The sequence below is a fragment of the Pongo pygmaeus genome, chromosome 2 (assembly GCF_028885625.2).
Source record: "Pongo pygmaeus isolate AG05252 chromosome 2, NHGRI_mPonPyg2-v2.0_pri, whole genome shotgun sequence".
NCBI lineage: Eukaryota > Metazoa > Chordata > Mammalia > Primates > Hominidae > Pongo > Pongo pygmaeus.
This window is the reverse complement of record NC_085930.1, coordinates 196,940,218-196,964,649: the sequence shown is the minus strand read 5'-3', so window position 1 is coordinate 196,964,649 and position 24,432 is coordinate 196,940,218. Positions and strand designations below refer to the sequence as shown.

The window sequence follows — 24,432 nt, the reverse complement described above, 5'->3', positions numbered from 1 at the left end:
AGAGGCCGAGCTTTGCTACAGCGAAGGCGCCGACGTCACAGAGGAGGAGCCCACGTGACGGTGGCGGAGCAGGCCATACCATCGTCATGGGCCCGGGGAGGGAGAGCCACCTTCAGGCCCCTTGAGCCTTGAACCGGAACCTCCAAATTCGAGACGCTCTTCTTATGAGGACCTCGAAATATGCCGGCCAGTGAAAAAATCTTGTGGCTTTGAGGGCTTTTGATTGGCCAGGGGCGGTAAAAATCTCGGCGAGCTGACACCAAGTCCTCCCCTGCCACGTAGCAGTGGTAAAGTCCGAAGCTCAAATTCCGAGAATTGAGCTCTGTTGATTCTTAGAACTGGGGTTCTTAGAAGTGGTGATGCAAGAAGTTTCTAGGAAAGGCCGGACACCAGGTGATTATTGCTGTTGCTGCCGCCGCTGCTGCTGCTACTACCGCCGCCGCCGCTGTTGCCGCTGGTGCCGCTGCCGCCGCCGCTGCTCATGATCATTATTTTACCTTTTAATTCTTTTTTTTTCCGCTCTTGCCAAATGCTTTGGCTCCAAGTTTTCTATGTGTATCTATTGATATAAATGTATATATTTATTTATTCTAGCTGTCAGGTGTTAAAATAAATGCCGAAGATTAGTCCCACGTCTCTCCCACTCTAGGATATAGATTGTTATGTATTTATTATTATTATTGTTGTCTTTGAGTGAATCGGCCGGTTTGGGGAGGCTGTTGCCACCCTCCCTTGTGTTGTTTTGGTTTTTGGAAAGGAGGTGGAGGAGAGGAAGGAGGGGAATTAGGGGGCGGCCGGAGCAGAGAGGACGAGACAGTGCTTGGGGGGTGATTCGGGCTAGTCTGGGGGCTGTCTGGCCCCAGACCGCGGAGAGGACGCGCGCTGGCGCTCTCGCTCTTTCTTGCTGCTGCTTGCGTACGGCTTGTGATCTCTCTGGATTCGTGCGGCTGTGTTTTTTCCCTCTTTTCTCGCTTGCAAACTGCTTTCCTTGCTCCGTCGCTCCTGGCCTCCCCTTCCCTCCCTCCTCTCTTTCCTCGCCTCTTCTTGCTTCCCTTCCCCTGTCCTTCTGGGTAACTCCGGGAGGCAAAAAGGGAGGCTGCCCGCTCGCTCGCCCCGCTGGCTCTCTTCCATCGGCCTCGGTCTTTTAGATTCCCTGCCTTCGAGCCGAACCGAGATTTGGAAGGAAAAAATGCAAGCGAACTCCTTGGGTTTTTGTTTTTGTTTTTTTGGTCATAAATCCAGATGAGATGAAGTATCGTGTCTACTATTTCCTTTCAGAGCCGTGATCTTCCTAACGAGAGCCGAGTGTTTTGGTGTCCCCTGCCCCTGTGTTTTGGGGAGCTTGGGGGCGGGGATGTTGAACACTTTGAAAATTATTCTTTCTTGGTTGTAGTCGAGGGAGTCGGGAACCTCCGCGCGCTCTCCCTGCTCATCCCGAGGAGACTGACTGATGGCGGGACAGGGCTTCTTGGGGTGGGTGGGAAAGGGGTGCGCACTGCACCTGCGATGCCTTTCAGTGTGCGGGGGGACTCAGGGAACCTCGGCAGGACAGCCTGGGAGAACGAGAAAGGTGGCGGGATTTCTGGCCGCTGCGGTGTTTGTATTTTGGGCGCTGCGTGACTCTGTGTTGGCTCCCAATGGCTGTTGCCTCCCTTTCCTAAATTTTATTTTATTTTTTCCCATGGTGCAAGGTCTGTAAAAAGGGAACTGCGGGCCTGAGCGTAGTGGACGCCAGGCTTCAGATTCCCGAGATCCTTACCTTGGGCGAGGAGAAGGACGAACAGAGCCCCAGCCCGCGTTCCTTATGTGCAAGACCCAGGAGGAGAGAAGGGCACTTTGTGGCTGTGGCTGAGGGGAGCCGGCGCGGGAGGAGCGGGCGCGGGCGCGAAAGGGAGATCTTTGTGAGTGATTTTGCAAAAATAGATTGCGAGGTTGGTTGGATTTGCAACCTGTGGCTCTCCTCGAGGGAGTAAGAATGGGGGAAGGCGCGGCGGCGGCGGCCCGGGGAGGGAGAGGGTAGAGTTGGAGCCTCAGAAATCGGCTGAGCTCCGGGGGCGGGCGAGGAGAAAGGGCGGGGGGGCAGCAGGAGCTAGGGGCCACCCCGCTGCCGGATGTAGTGACCGTGGTAAATGTCTTGAGAACTGTGGGTTGCGTTGCCTTTATGACGCCGTGTTATTGGAACCCTGGCGAAAAATGGAACTAGTGTTGCAATAATGAGTTTTAAAGCTCCCCCATGGAAAACAAAAACGCAACCAAACCGATTTTTTACAAAAATGAAAAAAGACCCTCTGTGTTGTGTTCCCTCCTACGATGGTTGAGTTGGTGGCTGGGGTTTGGGGGTAGGGGGTCCTGACAGTTGAGCAGATAAATGACCCCAAACCAGGTGCTGAAAGTCCCAAGCTGTTACAGGGCCCCTGACCACCTCAAAGAGCCAATCTCCACTCCCCCCCCCCCGCCGGCCCCCGCCACCCCACAACCCGCCAGGATTTAATCTTTTATGGATTTTTTTTCAATCGGTTTATAGTTTCCAGGAGGAAAGTCTTGTAACGCTTTACTTTTTCTCTTCTTTTTTTAAAGTAAAGTGAGTGTCAGTAGATGTGTTTTTTACAGTCTGGATTTGAAAAAAAAGTGGGGCAGGAGAGAGGGAACCAGGGAAAGGGCTGTTTAGAAATACAGTTTGTGGCTCTGAGCGATGCCACCGGCTTCCTCTACAGAGACTGCCAGTTTCCCTTTTTCTTTGCAAGGTGTGTGTGGTTTTAATAAATAACTTAAAAAAAAAAAAAGAGGGGGCGGCAAGATCCATCAGGAGACAGGTATCTATTTTGCTCACTATTTACTACCAAGAGCCTTTGGCACTAGAACAGAACCTCGTAAATCTGCAGCCCAAGTTGAAGTTCATCTGGCCCTAGTCCACACGCTATTCCTGGAGGTAGCAAACATGAGCTCAAAGGAGAGAGATGAAATCACATTCTTGCTCTAAAATATATACTTTTTTAAAAAAGACGAAAAGATATTTGTCTCTGGGGGAGGAGGAAATGGCGAACAAGTACCAGGAGATGGGCATTCCCTTACTCTAATGACTGCAGTTGAGTCTTCAGGCCAAAATAGAAACCTGTAGATGGGAACTCTCTCCACCTCCCCACCCCGCCCGCCACCCCAAGCTTATAAATAGAAGTTTCCAGTATCCTATTTGGAAGACTTTCCAATACTAGAGGCAGAAGCATTGGCTAGTTTTAAGGGTCTGTTGATAGTGACAGTAAGGCTAGATGCTGTTCATAAAAACTAGGCGACTTGAAGGAGACAGCCAGAAAAAGTGGGAATTCTCCAATTGCCCCTTTCCTCTTCTTTTCAGTTTTGAAGAGTTTTATACCAAGGCTTTCTTGAAAAGACTAACTTATTCTGGGTTTGGTGGATAGGGATGGGACTCTAAATTCTTAAGTTGTCGTTTGCTGAGCCCTTGAAGAGTTCCAGTTATTGGTTGAGTAAATGGTAGCCATGGCTAGATGTCAAAACCCTTCCTTCCCTCTATCCCCTACAGGGTAATGACACTCAACCCACTTTGTTGTGAAAAACTTAAGAGATTTAGAGGAGGCGGTGCAGCAGCGCCACCCCTCGGTGGGTGAAACTATTGGCAAAAGTCAATTTTTGAAAAATATTGGGAAGTGAACTTATGAAACATTTTTTCCCCCAGAGATTTAAAAAAAAAATAGAGGAGATAAAACTAACGGATAAAAAGGACTTTGAAGTTTATCAAGTAGGGAAGAAAAATGTTGCTTTCCAACTAGGATGGTGTTATAATAGGCAACGTGGTTCTAATATATATATATATTTTTTTTGGTGAGGGGAGGGTGCCTGCTTGATTTTAAGTAGAAGAGTTCTCCAGGCGGAGGTAGCCCGGCCTTCCCCTTGGATTGACTTCTCAGGGCATCTTAATTCTGCTGCCTGTCTGATACTGAGATAGTGAGGGATGTTTTGGTGTAAAACACCATAGTGGTTGGAAATGCTGTAGTTTTGCCGGCGGTGTCAGGACGTATGTGTAGGGGGTGTGTTGAGGAGGTTTGTGGATGGCGTGGAGCAATGGTAGGCTGGTCTGTAGCCCTCTGTGAGTCAACATCGAATGGCGCGTGCCGGTTTCCAGCACTGCGCAACAAGTGGGACCGCCGCTGCCGCCGCGAGCACAGCGAGGGTGCAGCGTAGTGGCAGAACTGGCTGGTTTCTCTTTGCCCCAATGGAAACCAGGAACGGCTCCTCCCAACCCTCCCGATGTCCACTCCGAGACCCACAACTTCACCAAAAGACCATACCCGACTCCCCACTCCCCCGCTTTGCCAGGCTCAGTGAGCCTGAGTGGGATCCAGCACTCGGCCCCCAGCGCCCCTTTCCTCCGAGAAGATCAGGAGTTTATTCCCGACTTTCTTTGCTGGATGACCAGTGTTTGGCAAGAATCTCTGCCAATACCGTCGAGTGCCATTCTGCCTTTTGAAGACCAGTGCACCTTCTTTCCCTTCCCAGTACATAAAGCTTTTCGGAGGCTGGGGGGGGGGAAATCAACTCATGATACATGAAACCAGCTCCAGATACCGCGTTGTGGTTGCTAGAGGCGGGAGCATCGGGAAGAACGGAATTACATCCACTAAATTAAATGTTTTCTAGCTTTGCTTTTAGAGGCAATCACACCCCCAACCCTCGCCCCCACCAGACAGAAAATAAAGAGGGGCGGGTAGAGATCGGTGTGGAAGCTGCGGCCGCGCGGCGATTCTCGGACGGGCTGGCCTGCCACCTAGCGGTGGGCTGAGATCGAGTTCGCGGCCATGGGCGGTGGGCTCGCCGTTCCGCCTTCCCGGGCGGCAGTACCCTGACCAGATGCTAGGACTGACAGAAGGAGGGCACCCTCCAATGGGGACGGCATACAACCTCCAAAGTTTTGACAAGAGGGATGAAAATCAGAAAGGCCTCGCTGCTTGCATATCACTCAGCGATGAGCATCTATTTCCACCAAGAGAAACCACAAATAACCCGCTTCGAACACACCATCTTCCTGTCCCTGTGGCCCTTCTTAGGGGAAGTCGGTAGTGGAAGGATGCCATCTAGGAGCTCAGGGGCTTTGGGACGTACAACTCTGTTTTACAGTTGAGGAAACAGGCCCGACGAGGAGGCTTGTTAGTGGTGACTTAGTGACTTAACCAGGACCAGATTTTAAGCTTCTGAATTTCATGTCAGTGACTGAAAGTCAAAGGCGGGTTTATCTCAGCTCCTTTGAAGTATTTATGAGAAAGGAGCGGCTGTCAGAACTATAAGTTTAACCTCTTAGGCCACCTTTGTTGCCAGTGTTCATTGGAAACCGCTCCCCAGCAGTCTTGGAGGATTTTTTTTTTAAAAGAAAATATGGCCTAAGATTTTCGGTAATAGACAGGAAAAGCCTAGATGGTGCTGAAGGGTGTGGGTCTCAGAGCTTGGGGGTTTGCGTGTTAAGAGGGGGGTTAAGGCCTGGACCAAAGACTTGCAGGGCGAGCCTCGATTCTGAAATCGCTCTCTTCCCCTTCCTAACATCCTCTGCATAGTAGCCTGGCGAGAAACCGTGTGTGTGTGTGTGAGGGGGTGGGGGTCATGTGGATAGGCCAGAATTTGTGCCACAACAGTTCCTCCGTAAAGTTTTCTTTCTCCGAGCTCGTGACTTAAGATGGCAAACGCGCGTCCGCATGCTGGCGGCCCCTAGCGGCAGCAGGCGCGCTCTGCAGCGGGAGACAGCGCCGTCTCCCCAGCCCGGGTCCGCGGGGATCGAGTTCGGCCTCTCCCACTGCGGGAGCCGTCGGAGGCCGCGTCGGAGAAACGCGCCTCTGTTCGGACTGGAAACGAATCTGGGAACGAGTTTGAAGCGCGGTCAAGTTTGACTCATCGCTTTCCAAGGACAGTTAGTGCCTTCCATCTTCATTAACGTGAATAAGGACCTTGGCTGACTTCTTTCCAGATCGGATTTTTAAAGGCATTGTTTGCTTGAGGAGATCATGCTTCTCCCCTCCCCCGCCAGCCTTTTTGCAAAGGCTGAGCCCAGTCCAGCCAGGACGGCCGAGGGATCTCTGCTCCGGGACGCGATTTGCTGGCATTGTCTTCGGGCCCTTCTGGAAGGCTGTCTCGCGCTGAGCGTATGGGAACGTCCCTTCTGCAACTCTTCTTCAGATCTTGATGATAAAACACATCCCTCTGTTTTATTGCATTTCCTAGAAGCTTGCAGGCTTGCAAGAGCGCTGTTGGCAGGAAACGTGATAGAAATGAAAGTCAGGACATAATGTCCCCGAACACCTCGGTTATCCAAAGCGGCTGCCGAGGCCATCGAGTTATCAAATTCGCTTTTATTCACTGTCGTCTCCTGCACCCTCCCGTTCCCTAGCCAAGAGGACGATGAGTGTTTTCCCCCAAGAATAAAAACAGCTCTGCGATCTGACCTCACCCCCTGCCGCCAGATCACGGTGGTGACTGCAGCCGTGCAGCTAGTTGGCTGAAACACTGCTGAGACCGGGAGCCCCACGGCAGGGCCCCTGATGCGGTGTTCACTACGGCAGTTCCAGCCTTATTAAAATTCCTTGTCCTTGTCCCTAAACAGTGCTTTACACTTTCAGATTTCCCTTTGGATTTTTCAGTGGGTTATTGGAGTTATTAGATTACCAATAATCCAACAGCCGGCCTGGCTAGAGAGGAGGGGGGAAGGGCGGAAGGCATTCTCCAAATCGGGAGGCTCTGGCCAAACTAGGTCAATGGGAAGGAGGGGAGGGGCGAGAAAGGGGTTGACGGTTTCAAACCTTGATGGAGGGCTCTCTCTAGTGTTAGGCAGCGGTAAAAACACCATTAGGTTTGAGCTCCCGGAACCACGGGACTCCTAATTTCCAATAAATGCACTTACTTAATTTTAACTTCCCAGATTCTCATCCCTACCCCCTATTAAATCCCAACCGTCTCTTTCACCTTTATCCCACCGGGCGAAGGGGTGAGAAAGCCTCAGTGTAGGATTTTGAGGCCAAAGGCTCCGTCTTTGCAGACCGACTCTGACCCTTCCGCTTGCCGCAGAGGGGATGAGCGGCGCAGTGTGACGCCACTGGCTAGTTTTAGGACCAGACTGCGGCCTTTGTGGCTGAGTCTTTCGCTGTCCCCTGGCCCCCGAAAGCGCACCCCGGAGCCTGCTACCGAGACCAAATTAGGACATGGCACCCGGGGGTTATAATTCCCGGGAGGGCCACAGGAAGGCGAGGCAACTTTGGAGAGTGCCAGTGCGCGCGCAGGGGTCGGGGCCCCGGCCTTTGCCGAGTCCAAGCTGTGTCTCTACGGTTTCGGGGAAATCGGATTCGGAAATCCTTACGGCTTGGCAGCTCCTATTCTAAAGACTTTGGGCGGAAACCAAGTGGAGCTGGGTTCCCGTTCTTGCCAACGTAGGCGGAAGGGGCTTTCTGTTTAGTTTTTCTCCAGCCTTGCCTGGGGCGCCTATGATGGAGACCCTCAGCCCCTAGGGACTCGATCTTTTTTACCTTGAAGTCTCGCCCAAACATTCCCCTAAAAGAACGGGGGTGAGGGAGAATGGAAGGCAAAAAGAGGGAAAAAAGCAAATAAACTTCGGAATCGGACAACTTAGTCTCGATATGGGCCTCGGATTGTATTCGAACTCCTGGGTTCTAGACCCAGCTCTGCTACTAACTTGTCTGACCTTCCCCGTTTATAAACTGTTGTGGGTGAGAGGTTGGACTAGGTGAACTCTGAGAGCCCTGCACTCGGCGCGGACGAGGGATTTAGGGGAAAGTGTGCTGTATTCCCCGCGAGCCTTCCCCAGCGGCCCCGCCTCCCCGGGTGAATCCCCGGCGGCCAGCGCAGCGCAGGCAGCGATCCTGGCGGCTGCTGGGGCCCGGCAGCTTCCTGGAAAGTTACTTCTTGTTGGAGCCGGCGATAGGCAAAGTGTGTTCTGTGAAATCCGCAGAGCCGAGATTGACTACGTTCCGGGAATGAGAGGGCTGTGTCATTCCTCTCATTGCCTGCTGCCTTGACGGCGTAACAGGAAAAAAAAAAAAAAAAAAAAAAAAAAAAAAAAAGGCATACACACAATGTTAGCTACCGAGGTGCACGAAAAGTTTTATTTGAATGTAACTAAATTAAGGGCCGCCACGGTCATACCACAAAGCCTCCGTCGCGCCTTGCGGGGGGCTTCGAGGTGGATCGCCCAGGGGCGGGCAGTCCCTGGAAGACAGGTACGGAGTCGTCGGGGTGGGGTAGCGAAGTCTGCCTAGGCTTGCCCCGGCGCGCAGGGCTAGTGTTTGTGCTCTTATGTGTGAGCGAGAAAATGGGGCTTCCCGGTGTCAGCCCAGGGGAGGAGGGAGGAAAAGGATGGGGTCTTTTGTATTGGCTCGCTCTCTGGCTCTTAACCTCGCCTCTCGCTCTTCTCTCATTTTTTTTTTTTTTTCTCTCTCTCTCTGTCGTTTCTGCTGTCTTCTCTCTTTGCTTTTTTTTTTGGTTCCTGTTTTCTTCTTCAATGGAAAGCTCTTTTAAAGGATCTGTCTTCTCAAGGAGCCTAGTTGGCTATGCACAAGGAAAGCGCCAAAAGAGCTAAAGGGAGGAAGGGAAGAGAAAACATTTGACTCTCCCGTGGTGGTTACTGACCCAGCGTGGGTGCGGGGAGATTGGGATGGGAAGTCCAGGTCTGGGGGCAGCCAGCAGTTGTCAGTTTCTCATTGACAGCCCTGCTCCTTGGAGATTGTTTTTGTGGGTAGTCTTGTGTGTGGCATTGGTGGAATGGCTGAATCTAGGAGACGCGGCATGTCCAGAACTTGCTGGAAACTGGCTTTGAGATTTTGGGCAAGGCTTCTCACCTGGAGCCTCAGTTCCCTCCCTAATAAAGCAGGGCTGTTATGAGGATAAGATGCAATCGTGAGGGGGTGGGGAAAGACTAAGAGCTCTGTAAAAAAACAAACCAAATGCTGGTGGTGCTTCCACACCTGCAGCATTTGGGGTGGGGGTGGTGACAACATTGCCCACACTCAACCCACACACTCAGGAGTTGGGGGGGCTGGTTCTTAAGAAGAGTTGGCTTACAAAGGAGTGAACTTGAGAAGGACCTGCGCCTCGTGTATGTACATTTGTTTTTGGCCAGGCAGAGGCTTACGGTGAAAAGCCCAAGGCCTAGCTGACAGTGGACACAGGGGAATTTGTTTGTTTATTTCAATCCGCATCTGGAGTGAGTCATTGCCACTTGTCATGGTGAAATGGCAAATCTGGGCTTCCTGTGGTTCCAGAAGCCTGCGACTGGAAATCCACAAGTGAGCTGGTGGTTGAAGCTGGTTAAAGAACAGCCTAGTTATTCCAGAAGTGTTTGAGGATCCCTTCCATGAGGGAAGAGAGGAAAGTTTATAAGTAAACCTCCCATGTGTCTTCAGCTTTCTTTTGCAAAGGAGAAAATCCTTGAAGTTTGATAAAGACCAAGTTAGTCTATCTCTCTTTGCCTATCTCGAGTTGGGCTGGGGAGAGGAGGAGATAGGTTCTTTTGTCTTTTTCTGTCTTCTCCCTTCCCCACTTCCTTCCCTCAAGTCCCCACTCGCTCACATGCACACACTAACCTTGGAGCCGATGGGATTGAGTGACTGGCACTTGGGACCACAGAGAAATATCAGAGTGTTTGGTTACAGACTCAAGGAAACCTCTCATTTTAGAGTGCTCATTTGGTAAGACTCAGCAGCCTGGAATGGGGCAAAGTGTTTGTGTGGGGGAAGTAACTTAAAAATGAGATTCACCCACATCAGGGTGCTGTCTTGCATGTTCTACAGCACGTAGGCTGATTTGGAAAGGGGACAGGAATTTGAGCCAGAAGACCTAGGGCCGGGTCACCAACCATGTACATGGCCCAACATGACCTTGTTGGCCTCAGGCCCCTTTACCCAGAAAATAGCTCTAAAAGGTTCTGCTTTTTTTTTTTTTTTTAAGCAGGGAAGACAGTTCAAATATTTTTTGTTTTGCAGCCCACATTTGATCATAAATGAGGGTCTTACACCTGTGCTTTTAATGATTTTGTTTTAGAGAAGCCGGTTTGGAAGGAGGTACATATTTCATTAAATCTCTTTAAGGTTTAGTGCTCCCTGGCCAGTTCTCAGCTAAATCACATAGTTAAGTCTTTTACCAGCAGGGAGAAGCACAAACTTAGAAGCAATAGCATTCTGTCTGGTCTTAGACCCAGTAGGGAAGGGAGAGAACACTTTGAAAAAGAAGACAAAGGTTTTCGAGGAATACGTAGACATGACATCTCAGGCTGTGTTCTGCAGAGTCTATATTCAGTCTTAATGTTTCACATGGGCAGGAAATACTGCCTAGCATTTGTCTTGAGCAAGCCTCTTGAACCCCTAAGTCTCAGTTTCATTGCCAGTGAAATAAGGATAAAGATATTGGCCCTATCGTCCTTGCGGATCATTCTAAGACTTGAAAGATAATATTTTAGCAGGTTTTGAATGACGTCCAGTGGTTTTAGGCCACGGACGGATCGTTATTGTTAATGTTGACAGAACCATTTTTCTTATTTTTTCTTTCCTGTAAACTCTAGTGGCCTTTGGATGGTATAAATATTTTCTTTGAAGAAGGAAATACATGTATGTATGTATGTATAACTAATTAATGTATGCAATTGTACTCCCAGTACTCAGGATAAAAATATTATTATCTCATAGCTTCGGGTGCCTGTTGTTTCCGTAAGAGCAGAGCTGGAAAATGTTTGTTAGCTTGTGGTAAAACCACACCAGCTGGCAAGCTGCAACTATCAAAGCAAAACTAAATGTGTATGTCCTAAAATAAGACTATAGTGGACAATCTTACATTCGTTAAATCAATTTCTGTTTGCTTTCTTCTCTTCTCTGTAGGTTTTGAGCAAAATTTTGGACTGTGAAGCAAGGCATTGGGTAAGTAAATAAAATTATATGCTTTAAAATGTTGGGACAAACTGTTTCTTTTGAATTTGCCAATACATATGTTTCTGTGAACTTTGCCACTGTTCATTATATGAGACAAGGATAACCAGTTCCCTCTATATCACTCCTAGTCCTCATCCTTCACCTCTGTATTAGACTGTCTTAACACTTGCATGGTCAATCATTCTTTTACTCTTTCTTTGTACAAACTAATTTAGCCAGCTACTGTGCACCAACAATATGCTAGCTCCTCGAGGTACAAAAGTCAGGCAACTCCAAAGCCTAACAGTAGAGAGAGACCAATGGTGACTGAGATGATGAAATATGATACTTATGAGAATAGCTGTGAGTTTTGAGAACCTCCTATGAACGAGGAATGTATTTCTTTTATAACAACATAGGTATTACTACTTCCATTTGGGGAAACCAAAGCCCAAAACCAGTAAACAACCTGCTTAAAGTCCCACAGCTAGCAAAAGGCAAGTCTAATCTGATAATCTTAAAACACAGTGTCTCGACCGGGTGCGGTGGCTCATGCCTGTAATCCCAGCACTTTGGGAGGCCAAGTTGGGCGGATCACGAGGTCAGGAGTTTGAGACCCAGCCTGGCCAACATAGTGAAACACTATCTCTACTAAAAATACAAAAAAAATTAGCTGGGCGTGGTGGCGGGCACCTGTAATCCCAGCTACTCAGGAGACTGAGGCAGGAGAATCACTTGAACCCAGGAAGATGGAGGTCGCAGTGAGCTGAGATTGCGCTATTGCACTTCAGCCTGGGTGACAGTGTGAGACTCTGTCTCAAAAAACAAAAACAAAAACAAAAAAACACGGTGTCTCTCCATTGCAACATACTCACTGCCTCTCAGTGCTTGGCAGAGTATTTGGTATGTGGGAAAAACACTCAACAAATATTCATTCCCTTTGCTTTTCCCCTAAAGGGCTTTCTATCCCAACTTGTTGGATAAAAGTTATTCTCCCCATTTTAAAACTATGAAGAATAATGGCCAGAGTTGGGCTATGAATTGTTCAAAGATCAAACACAAGGGACCTGAGTTGCATTCTGTACCTTAGCAGGCTGAGCCACCTGCTCTGATACCCATGGCAAGCAGGAAACAGGTTCTGGAGGACTAACAGGATTTTGGCCTCTTTTTTCAAGTGAAGACAAAATGGCCTCACCGGCTGACAGCTGTATCCAGTTCACCCGCCATGCCAGTGATGTTCTTCTCAACCTTAATCGTCTCCGGAGTCGAGACATCTTGACTGATGTTGTCATTGTTGTGAGCCGTGAGCAGTTTAGAGCCCATAAAACGGTCCTCATGGCCTGCAGGTGAGGGATCTGAAAGGAAAGGGTGGGTGAGTCAAAGTGGGGTGATGGTGCTGGCAGCCAAGCAAGGCAGAACATGTGGGCCTTTTACTGCATCTGGGATGACGTCTCGCTTTGTCTCCAGATCTCAGCACCATGGCCTGGCAGAGTAGGTTCCCAAGTGAATGAATGAATGAATGGATGAATGCACTTTTAGAAAAGAAAGAGTCATGTTCTGTGGGCATAGAGGGAGAAAAATTATATATTGCCCCAAGAAAGGATGTGTTTGGGGCAGACATGGAGAATAACTTCAGTTAACCAGTGAAAAAATGACAAAAGGTTTCTGATGAACTCTCTTTGTCTTTAAGTAGCTTAAGCAAGTTAATTTGAAATATTTTGCTCTTTTATGCTGTAAGTGTATTTATTTTATGCTACAACTGAATTTCCATGGGTGTTCAGAGTATGTGTAAGAGTTGGTGAGAATGAACTAGCTGATTCTTCATGTTTATCAAGTATTTCGAGTTTTCAAAGCTATTTTATATTATATGATATCATCTCCCTGGGATCTTTTTAGTAGCCTTCAGTGTTATGCATTGCATTATTGCCTTCATTTTGTAAATGGTAAAAGGAAAGCACAGGGAGGTTAAATGACATAGAATCAGGGATCTCTATTGCTATTTGAAAACTTATCCAACATCTACTCTAAGCAGCTGATTTTTAATAGTGGAAATAACAGAGGCTTATAGAGATATAAAAATAATAGATAATGTTTAGTGACTGCTTACTATATTCCAGGCATCATTCTATATCCTTTACATTTTCATTCTTGCCACAACACTGTAAAGTAGACATGATTGTTCCTCCTACTTTGAAGATGAGTAAAGCAAGACGCAGAGAAGCTAAATATCTTACCCAAAGTTGCATAGCTACTTGGTGGAAGTCTGGCTCACTTCTGGCAACCCACTCAGAAAACGTAGAATCAAGAATCAAGAAGATAGCCCAGAATTCTTCTTTACAATTGAGTACTCGTTCCACCACCAGACAGCATGGCACCTGGAGGCATTGCTTGGGGTTTGACTTGGGTCTTCTAGGAACAACAGACCCTCTGTTAATCTATGGAGGCATTGCTTGGGGTTTGACTTGGGTCTTCTAGGAATAACAGACCCTCTGTTAATCTATGGACTTTGATAAAAGCAGTAGAGTATAGATGTAGGCATATTTTTATTTATTTGTCATTTATACCCAAATTCTAAAAAAAGATAGAATTTTAAAAATAAGTATAAATGCAATGGAACAAGAGGGAATGCTTATGCCAAAGACAGACTAAGAATAGTTACTGCAAATGGGGGCTAAATTTAACTCTGGTAATCCGTACAGTTAAGACTAAAAGGAAAACAGGCCCTGTGACTTTAAGAATATTCACTTAACCCCTCTGATCTTAGTTCCCCTATTTGTAAAGGCAGAGAATGATAGTACCTACCTTGCAGGGTTGTAAGGAGCAAAGGATAATGTATGTAAGGTGCTTAATGACTCTCTGACATTTGGTAAGCTCTCCATAAATAGCAGCTATTATTAATTACCATAGAAGTTCTGGAGGTAGGCCCAGGGGGAAGGGGCTGAGTATCAGTGCTGACTGTAAGGGATCACAGATTCTATATGTCTACTATAGTGGGACATTTGTTTGTTTTACAGTGGCCTGTTCTATAGCATCTTTACAGACCAGTTGAAATGCAACCTTAGTGTGATCAATCTAGATCCTGAGATCAACCCTGAGGGGTTCTGCATCCTCCTGGACTTTATGTACACATCTCGGCTCAATTTGCGGGAGGGCAACATCATGGCTGTGATGGCCACAGCTATGTACCTGCAGATGGAGCATGTTGTGGACACTTGCCGGAAGTTTATCAAGGCCAGGTGAGTTGCTACCCGGGTGGAAGCCTCGGAGATGGAAGAGATAGTCCTGGATCAGAAACCTTTGATAATTCATGCATACAGAAAAAAACACTCCTCTATGATATGCTGCAACCCACATTTCCACTCTCGTTGCACACTTCTGCTCTTCTTAACTCTTGTGTCCCAGGCAGACTTAACTCCTGTGGCTATACAGATATGTCCTATGCATTACCGCATCTTGCTTTCTTCCATTCACTTAGTATACCCTCTCCTCCCACCCATCCTGCAAGGCCAATCTTGGATGCCAGCTCTTCCATGGAAGTTTTTCTGATGAACACTTTTCCTCCCTCAGCTCTTCCTCTGTGTTGTGAAGCATTTTGCCTGTGCTTTAAACTTCCCATCTGTTTTAATATTCGCGTATGTATTTTAGTTCTCCTTTAGACTTCTATTATAACTATTTACATATGTGCCTTAGTTCCCTACCAGACTGTGGGCTGCTCAAGGTTATAGGGGCTATCTTACTCACTTTTTATGTCACGCTGCTCCTACTAGGCAGGACATTTATTGAATTGAATTGAGTTCACTGAGTTTAATCTCCTACCTGAGGGGTGATAAGACATGACCTTGAGGAACTTGAGATCCAAAGAAGTGAAGAGCTTCACTAAGTGGAACAGAGACTCAGAGCTTAACTTCTTTAGAACCATTTGATCCAGCCATGCTAGGGTGATTGCATCCTCGCTCAAACAGAAGGGTTTTCCAGGCTGTGTTTGAAAACCTCCAGGAGCCAGGAACTCAGTGTTCCCAGAACCACACAGCATACCTTGGACAGTTAGAAAGCTTCTCTTTTTGGCTTCTCTTTAACCTTCTTATGGGTTCTAGCTCTGTTAACTGTGATCATAGTGAGCTTGCCTATTTATTTCACCCACATGATGTTCCTTCAGGTATATACAGCTAGAGTTCTTTGTCTCCTGTGGGTGATGATGGTGGCAAGATCATCATTGCTGTCATTTACAAGTACTTTCAGTGGCTCAGACCTTGTGCTTAGAATGGCGGAGTAACTTGCTCCATGTCACCTAGCTGCTAAGTGGCACAGCTAGGTTTGCAAACCAGGTCTGGCTGCTCTAGGCCAGGGATTCACACATGGGCATTTGCTGCCTGTTCTCTATGTAAACTTTGATCAGCATCTGGGACAAGTTTTTTCTTCAGTAGGTTACTCGTTTGTGTATGATCCTCCAAAAGTGTCATACCAACATTGTATAAATTCTTTTCCTGTTTCCCTATGTGTAAAATGGAGATAATAATAACCACCTTTCCTTCCTTTCAGGATTTTGCATGGGTGAAATGAGATAAGGGCTTTGAAAGTTTTATGTGAGCTATAAAATTGTATAACATCAGAAGAGCTATAGATTCACACACATGCATAGATATGTGCCTTGAACATACAAGATTATGTCTAATCAGGCACAGATCATGCCGGTAACTCACTTCCCTTCTCTGGGCCTCAGTCTTCCCAATTGCAGGCTGGATATCCAGGCTTCTAGCATAAATGCGTTGTAATTGTATTTCCCTGCTCCAGAGCCACGTCACCTATGTCTAGCTAATTCAAACACAGATGTGGTTATATAAGTGTCACTGGAAGGTCATCTATTTAACAGTTCTGATTTGGGGCTGGTGTCTTTCATCTTTTTTTCTTTCACAGTGAAGCAGAGATGGTTCCTACCATCAAGCCCCCTCGTGAAGAGTTCCTCAACAGCCGGATGCTGATGCCGCAAGACATCATGGCCTATCGGGGTCGTGAGGTGGTGGAGAACAACCTGCCACTGAGGAGCGCCCCTGGGTGTGAGAGCAGAGCCTTTGCCCCCAGCCTGTACAGTGGCCTGTCCACACCGCCAGCCTCTTATTCCATGTACAGCCACCTCCCTGTCAGCAGCCTCCTCTTCTCCGATGAGGAGTTTCGGGATGTCCGGATGCCTGTGGCCAACCCCTTCCCCAAGGAGCGGGCCCTCCCATGTGATAGTGCCAGGCCAGTCCCTGGTGAGTACAGCCGGCCGACTTTGGAGGTGTCCCCCAATGTGTGTCACAGCAATATCTATTCACCCAAGGAAACAGTCCCAGAAGAGGCACGAAGTGATATGCACTACAGTGTGGCTGAGGGCCTCAAGCCTGCTGCCCCCTCAGCCCGAAATGCGCCCTACTTCCCTTGTGACAAGGCCAGCAAAGAAGAAGAGAGACCCTCCTCAGAAGATGAGATTGCCCTTCATTTCGAGCCCCCCAATGCACCCCTGAACCGGAAGGGTCTGGTTAGTCCACAGAGCCCCCAGAAATCTGACTGCCAGCCCAACTCACCCACAGAGTCCTGCAGCAGTAAGAATGCCTGCATCCTCCAGGCCTCTGGCTCCCCTCCAGCCAAGAGCCCCACTGACCCCAAAGCCTGCAACTGGAAGAAATACAAGTTCATCGTGCTCAACAGCCTCAACCAGAATGCCAAACCAGAGGGGCCTGAGCAGGCTGAGCTGGGCCGCCTTTCCCCACGAGCCTACACTGCCCCACCTGCCTGCCAGCCACCCATGGAGCCTGAGAACCTTGACCTCCAGTCCCCAACCAAGCTCAGTGCCAGCGGGGAGGACTCCACCATCCCACAAGCCAGCCGGCTCAATAACATCGTTAACAGGTGATTTCAGAGACTGTCTGGGTCTGAGGTCAGGGGTTACCTGGGCAAGGTTCCATGTCATTTCTTCTGATGGATGCAGGGGTTTCTTCTTTTCTTGCCTGAATTGCTGAGCCTATTAGAGGTGTGGAATCAGTGCCTATAGATTGAGTTAGTCTAAGTAAGGAAGTATATTACACTTAAGTAGTGTATATTTTTTCATAGCAAGAGAGATAATTCCCTTCTGGGGCAGAATAGCATTCTGTAAATCCCACAGGCACTTCCTGTGGTCTTGATGAGGCAGGGGACCATCCTACTACCCTTGGACTGAGAGAGATTGTGGGCTGCGGGGAAGCTCTGGCTCAGTTTGACCCTGGTCGGTGACCTTTCCGCAGATGCTGTTTGAGATAAACTTGAGGACAACTCTGGGGTCTCAGAGCCTGAGTGGGCAGCCCAGCTCTGGGAGGAGGAGGAGAGGGTGGTCTTGAGGCCCTGCCCCAGGTGCTGAGACTGTCTTTACTTCTGCCCATAGGTCCATGACGGGCTCTCCCCGCAGCAGCAGCGAGAGCCACTCACCACTCTACATGCACCCCCCGAAGTGCACATCCTGCGGCTCTCAGTCCCCACAGCATGCAGAGATGTGCCTCCACACCGCTGGCCCCACGTTTCCTGAGGAGATGGGAGAGACCCAGTCTGAGTACTCAGATTCCAGCTGTGGTGAGTCCCTTTCCCTCCCTCCTCTTGTCAGGGAGAAGGAAGGCCCCTCTGCTCCATAGGTTTTGTGCTCCATTTTACTTATGCTGTTGTCTCTGATTGGAGCAGTCCTCAATTGGAAGTCCCCTGGCCCTCCAAGTCACCAGCTGTTCATCCCACACTTCGCTTCTTAGGGAACTGGGCTAACCAAAGCAAGGGATGGGGTTTTAGAGTTGATCTGGGGTAATCAAGACTTACCATACAGTCTTTTTAGCTTCACGCCAGCAAAAGTAGCTTGTGGGGCTGGCTGTACCTCCCAGAGCCTTCTCCGTTCCTCAATACCAAAATGACTAGGACTGACCTGTGTTCATGTTATTCTCTGCCAGGCTGTACATTCTGTAAGGAGAAGCATCTGACCTTATTCATTCTTGTGTCCCCCATAGGTAGTAGTAAGTCCCTAGCATGGAGTAGGAACTCAGTAATATTAGTCGAGTTAAAAGAGTTGAAGAGAATTATTAAATTGGAGTTTCTGGGTAGTCGGTGGTTGGCATTCCCAGTTTTTGCCAGACAAAAAAGTCTAATTCTTCACCCAGCTCTGGCTACAGTAATAGAGCCCAGTAGTACCTAATGAGGGTTAAATCACCGTGACTTGTCATTTTCAAATTGTTACAACAAATTAAAAAATAAATCAGCTGCTTACACCAAGAGATTTGCCACAGGTCATGGACCCATAGATGGGAGAGCGAGGACTCTCCCCTCCTGCCCCCTGGCTAGTTTGCCTTTGCTCTGCACTCCAGTTCTTTTTCTCTGGGCCTGTGTTCCCACTTCCACCATCAGCTTTGGTCTCCCAATCTCACAGGAGGATTTGGAGACATGAGATCCAAATAGGTGCAAGGGTGACCACAGAGTGTTCATCATTAATTCCTCCTTCAGTGACCTCAAAGTAGAATTGAATTTGACCTATATCTTACATTCCTGGAATGCTTTGTGTTTCATTTTGTGTAATATAATATCCTCCTGTGAGGTAGGCAGGACAGGGATTTATTATCTGACTTTGAAGACAGAGATACAGAGAGAGGCTCAGAGGGTAAAGGGTCTTGCCCTAGGGCTTCTGTGTATAAATGTAAATAAAACTGTAAACTTATTTTTAAAAATAATTCTCAGAGCTCTTGGGGAAAGAAAATCACTGTTGAGCTTTCCTCAAACTGGCACAGGCCCTCTGAGCACCTATTTGTTTGAGCTTCCCTTCTGTACCTTAATTCAGTCCATCTCCTTTCTCCCTTCTCTATGGCTAAGACTCTAAATGCTAAGAAAAATAAAGTCCCCACAGATCCTTTGCTCTGAGCTCCCATGAATGTTGGGTGGGTGAGTGAGGGACTGAGGGTTCAGTTTGGCACAGGGGGCAGCTACAGAGGAGAGCGGCCTTAGAGCCCTACCTCCCTTCCTCGTGCTGACTTTGGTGTCCCCATACCACCCTCCAACAGAGAACGGGGCCTTCTTCTGCAATGAGTGTGACTGCCGCTTCTCTGAGGAGGCCTCACTCAAGAGGCACACGCTGCAGACCCACAGTGACAAACCCTACAAGTGTGACCGCTGCCAGGCCTCCTTCCGCTACAAGGGCAACCTCGCCAGCCACAAGACCGTCCATACCGGTATGGCCCTGCCCCACACGACCCGAACTCTCCACAATTATTGGGGAAGGACAGGGAGAGGATCCTAGAGAAAGCTGTGTGGAGCCTGGAGACCCGGTGGGGCAAGGCAGGAGGCAGGCCCCATCCTGGCCTGAACGAGGGGCCTAACCCTGTCTTGTCTTTGCTTAGTGACTTGACTCATCCACTCCCTGTATCCTTTGTCTTTCCTCTGAGATGCTCTATCCTGCTTTTCTGCCTTTGCTGGGGTCAGAAGTGTTAATCCCACTGTACAGGTGAAGAGACTAAGTCTGGGAAAGACAAATAGATTCAATTTTTGTAAAGCCAGAAAAAAAAGCCTGTTGATTTGCTTCAATGACTTGTTCCTTATCAACTCACATTCCTTTACCAGGTAGCTTCTCATGACCTGATTGTTGTTTAAAATCTACTCTGTTAGTACTGTAAATGGCCCTATTATCCCAGAAACTTTCCATGAAGGAAGGTTCAGCCATTCTATTGGTTTCCTCTGCCTGAGCATCTACTCAGACCCAAGCCCCACCCCTCTTGCAAATGGAGTCCAGCTGTAGTTGCCACAAGTGGAAAAATATGTTTGTTCTAAAAGAGAGAAACTAGAGCAGCCTGATTGTGTCTCCCTGGTGAATGAGTTGATGAGTGAATCTGTCTTATCCAAGGGAAAAGCTAGATGAACCTTCCCAGGTAATCTGAAGTAGCCCCTCAGGTTCCAGAGAGGGAAACTGAGGCCCAGAGAAGGAGAGTGACTTGTCCAGGTTCCATAGGCAGGTAATCCTAATGACAAAGCTGGTTCTAAAGCCCAGGCTTCCTGGAATCTCCCCCTTTCCTATCCCACACCTGGCATTGTTGCTACTCCATGCCACCACTTGTTTCTTGGCCCTGGTCCCCTGCAAAGTATGCAGGTGTGTGTGTGAGAGAGGGCTGGCAGGTGTGGGGGCAGGCCCCTGGATTCTCTCTCTGATATTCCCTAAGGGAAAGGAAAACACAAGTGGCCTCATGGAGGAGCAGGCTGCTTAGAAATCCAGGAGCCAGGGACTGCAGAGACCTTCCTTATTGAATATGGCTTTTCTTTTTCCCTTTTTCTTGGTGATAGGTGAGAAACCCTATCGTTGTAACATCTGTGGGGCCCAGTTCAACCGGCCAGCCAACTTGAAAACCCACACTCGAATTCACTCTGGAGAGAAGCCCTACAAATGCGAAACCTGTGGAGCCAGATTTGTGCAGGTGAGCAGAGTGGCCTGGAGAAAGGCCCACTCAGTCCCCGTGTGCAGGTGAGCAGAGTGGCCTGGTGAAAGGCCCACTCAGTCCCCGTGTGCAGGTGAGCAGAGTGGCCTGGAGAAAGGCCCACTCAGTCACTATGTGCTGATGAGGGGCTGCCCAGAGGCCTGCAGCCCACCCCAGAAGACCTCTCATGCTTTCTTCTTCGTTCAGGTGGCTCACCTCCGTGCCCACGTGCTTATCCACACTGGTGAGAAGCCCTATCCCTGTGAAATCTGTGGCACCCGTTTCCGGCACCTTCAGACTCTGAAGAGCCACCTGCGAATCCACACAGGAGAGAAACCTTACCATGTGCGTAAGCCTCTTGGGGCCGCTCTCTGGCCTGCAGGGATATGGAGGACGGGGAAGGAGGTGGAGCAGGGAGGCAGTGGAACTGTTTGCTCCCATCTCAAGCACACAGTGGGGCAACCACTACGCTAATGGTTGGAAGACCTAGATCTGGGCCCGATGGCCAGACACCCTGCTTGACCTTGGCCCAAGCCTTAGGGGACTCATCTTTAAAATGAGGGTATTGGATTAGGTGATCTGGGCCTTAGGAGAGGAATCTAGACTGTGGATACATAGACTTGATTCACTCTACCTAGATTCATTCATTTCACAAATACTTATTGATTGCCTACTGGACACCCCATACTGGGCTAGATGCACATTTAAGAGGAGCTAAGTGATTTGAGAAGGAACAGTCTTAGGAGGAGGAGAACAAAAAGAATGTTATAAGAATTTATGATGTTACAAGAAAAAATAAAAAAAAAAAACATAGAGAAGGTCATTTTAAGAAAGAGGTGGCAGCCAGCCGTGCAGCACAACACTGTGGATGATAGGTCACTGGGATTGGAGTGTTCTAGGGTGGGGTCTCGGCAGCTATAGCCTGTGTGTCAATGTTTGAACATTCCATGAACTAGGAATGGTTTTTACAATTAAAAAGTGAAAGAATATTTTGTGCCGTATGCAAATTATATGAAATTTAAATTTCATTGTCCCTAAGTAAAAGGTTATTGGAACACAGCCAGGCTCATCTGTGTACGTTTTGCCTATGGTTGCTTTGAGGAGTTGATGACATCCTTCTAGGTGGTGATGGGAACAAGAAGTAATCAATGAATGGTTAACCTACATACCAGAGGTTAACCTGCAAAACATGGTTATTTTTGTTCACTTGTTGATCAAGCTGTGAGTGAATATCTTCTTACTTGCTGTTTGGGCAAATTCGTTATCCTCTTAGTACCTTAATTTCCTGATCTGTAAAGTGAGTTTGATAATAGTATCTACTTCACAGAGTTGTAGTATTAACTAATTATTAAAGTGTTGAGGATAGCACATGCACATAGTAATAGTAAAATAAATATCTGCTATAATGATTTGTTAGAATTTTAGATGCATAGGATATCAGAGTTGAGAATGACTTTCAGCCTGTATTGACCCAGGCCATTCAGAAGGGAGATCCAAGGCCCAGAGAGAGAAATGACATGCTGGGGACACACAGCGGTGAATGGCATAGATACAGTAGACCCTGTGCCTCCCAAGACCACAGATTTTACACATGGCCCTGCTCGTTTTTTATTTGTCTTCATCTATTTCCATTTTCATTGAATACATGTACTCTATCTGAACATATTACCCTTTTTGTTTTAGAATAGGTTTAGATTTATAGAAAAGTTGCAAAGATTGTACCGAGGGCTCCTACACGCACCCATTTTACCCTATTGTTAACATCTTACGTTAGTTCCATACATTTGTCACAACTGATGAACCAATACTGATATATAATTATAAGCTAAAGTTCATACTTTACTTACATTTTCTTTGTTTTTATCTAAGAATGTCCTTTCTCATTCAAGATCTCATTCCGATTACCCCATTACATTTAGCCATCCATTTTACTTTTAAGTAACTTTTATCTAAACTATAGTGCTTATTACCCATTCATTGAATTAAATCAAGAAACGGCTCCACTTGCTAATGTTTAGTTAGCTCATCTAAGATATATACCCTAGGAAAGAATATAACTGCATTTAAAAAAAATTTACCCTAGACTCCAGAATTTCCATGAATTCAGACAGATCTAGTCCATTTGTCCGGATGTGTTCAGATTAATTGCATAATTTGAATAAGAGGTATATTCTGTTAGGTCCTAGGAAGATTATAAAGTTTAGAAAAAAATAGCCACTGCCCTCAAACTGTTACCCACTGAAGAAGGATCCATGCAATGGAGGGATGTGTGGTAAAGGTAGAAATCTCACAGAGGCTCAAAGGAAAACGGGGATTATTTTCATCCTTGAGAGATTCAGAAATGCCTTAATAATTAGAGGAGTTTGCATCTAACTGCACTTTTGGATAAGACTTGAACTTGTGGGGTTAAGGCAGGGAAGGACGTCTCTAGCAAGGGAGAGGCAGAAGCAACACTTGGGAAAGCAGGGAACGGACATTTGCACAACGCTAGCTTATCTGTTGGCAGAAGCCCGGATGCATATGGGTTCTTCACCTGGCCTTGGAGAGGCAAGAGCTGCTCCAGTCCCTCGTAGGGAGAATCTTCCTTTCTGGGTCTTTGAGCAATGACACCTTTCTTGGGTTGATGACAGCTAACAGTTTGCCTCTGATATCCCTGCAGTGTGAGAAGTGTAACCTGCATTTCCGTCACAAAAGTCAGCTGCGACTTCACTTGCGCCAGAAGCATGGCGCCATCACCAACACCAAGGTGCAATACCGCGTGTCAGCCACTGACCTGCCTCCGGAGCTCCCCAAAGCCTGCTGAAGCATGGAGTGTTGATGCTTTCGTCTCCAGCCCCTTCTCAGAATCTACCCAAAGGATACTGTAACACTTTACAATGTTCATCCCATGATGTAGTGCCTCTTTCATCCACTAGTGCAAATCATAGCTGGGGGTGGGGGGTGGTGGGGGTCGGGGCCTGGGGGACTGGGAGCCGCAGCAGCTCCCCCTCCCCCACTGCCATAAAACATTAAGAAAATCATATTGCTTCTTCTCCTATGTGTAAGGTGAACCATGTCAGCAAAAAGCAAAATCATTTTATATGTCAAAGCAGGGGAGTATGCAAAAGTTCTGACTTGACTTTAGTCTGCAAAATGAGGAATGTATATGTTTTGTGGGAACAGATGTTTCTTTTGTATGTAAATGTGCATTCTTTTAAAAGACAAGACTTCAGTATGTTATCAAAGAGAGGGCTTTAATTTTTTTAACCAAAGGTGAAGGAATATATGGCAGAGTTGTAAATATATAAATATATATATATATAAAATAAATATATATAAACCTAAAAAAGATATATTAAAAATATAAAACTGCGTTAAAGGCTCGATTTTGTATCTGCAGGCAGACACGGATCTGAGAATCTTTATTGAGAAAGAGCACTTAAGAGAATATTTTAAGTATTGCATCTGTATAAGTAAGAAAATATTTTGTCTAAAATGCCTCAGTGTATTTGTATTTTTTTGCAAGTGAAGGTTTACAATTTACAAAGTGTGTATTAAAAAAACAAAAAGAACAAAAAAATCTGCGGAAGGAAAAATGTGTAATTTTGTTCTAGTTTTCAGTTTGTATATACCCGTACAACGTGTCCTCACGGTGCCTTTTTTCACGGAAGTTTTCAATGATGGGCGAGCGTGCGCCATCCCTTTTTGAAGTGTAGGCAGACACAGGGACTTGAAGTTGTTACTAACTAAACTCTCTTTGGGAATGTTTGTCTCATCCCATTCTGCGTCATGCTTGTGTTATAACTACTCCGGAGACAGGGTTTGGCTGTGTCTAAACTGCATTACCGCGTTGTAAAATATAGCTGTACAAATATAAGAATAAAATGTTGAAAAGTCAAGCTGGCTTGGTCTGGAGGGCTTTTCTTGCGTTGGAATGGGGCCTGGCCTGCGTCTGGCTCCCTCAGCTCCTAACCTAGTGGAAAACACTCTTGGAGGGAAGGGGCTGCTGGCTGCTGCATTCTCAAAAAGGAGCGTCTTTTGAGATGAGGCTAGGTTCCTGGTACCTTGGCATGAATGCACACTTGGATCCCAGCACCAGGAGGGAC

The 24,432-nt window shown here is 47.4% G+C and overlaps 1 protein-coding gene across 3 annotated transcripts; it reads left to right on the top strand.

The window, feature by feature from the left end:
- BCL6 (BCL6 transcription repressor) lies at window positions 1-24,225 on the top strand. 3 transcript variants are annotated; one of them, XM_054481185.1, is made up of 10 exons: window positions 1-393; window positions 10,878-10,916; window positions 12,083-12,253; window positions 13,922-14,143; window positions 15,822-16,793; window positions 17,302-17,486; window positions 18,947-19,114; window positions 20,217-20,347; window positions 20,555-20,692; window positions 23,007-24,225. In XM_054481185.1, exons 3-10 carry the CDS (start codon window positions 12,093-12,095, stop codon window positions 23,148-23,150), a joined length of 2,121 nt encoding a protein of 706 aa, XP_054337160.1. In that variant the 5' UTR covers window positions 1-393; window positions 10,878-10,916; window positions 12,083-12,092; the 3' UTR covers window positions 23,151-24,225. The 3 variants fall into 3 exon arrangements, with proteins under 3 accessions (XP_054337160.1, XP_054337161.1, XP_054337158.1); XM_054481186.2 differs by lacking the exon at window positions 1-393 and adding an exon at window positions 6,386-8,228; XM_054481183.2 differs by lacking the exon at window positions 1-393 and adding an exon at window positions 8,241-9,695.
- Window positions 24,226-24,432: the final 207 nt, after the last annotated feature.

Coding starts and splice junctions, on each gene's coding strand:
- BCL6 (XM_054481185.1), top strand. CDS start 12,093: ATGGCCTCACCGGCTGACAGCTGTATCCAGTTCACCCGCCATGCCAGT. Junction 17,487..18,946: donor GTACTCAGATTCCAGCTGTG/GTGAGTCCCTTT, acceptor ACCCTCCAACAG/AGAACGGGGCCTTCTTCTGC. Junction 20,348..20,554: donor GTGGAGCCAGATTTGTGCAG/GTGAGCAGAGTG, acceptor TTCTTCGTTCAG/GTGGCTCACCTCCGTGCCCA.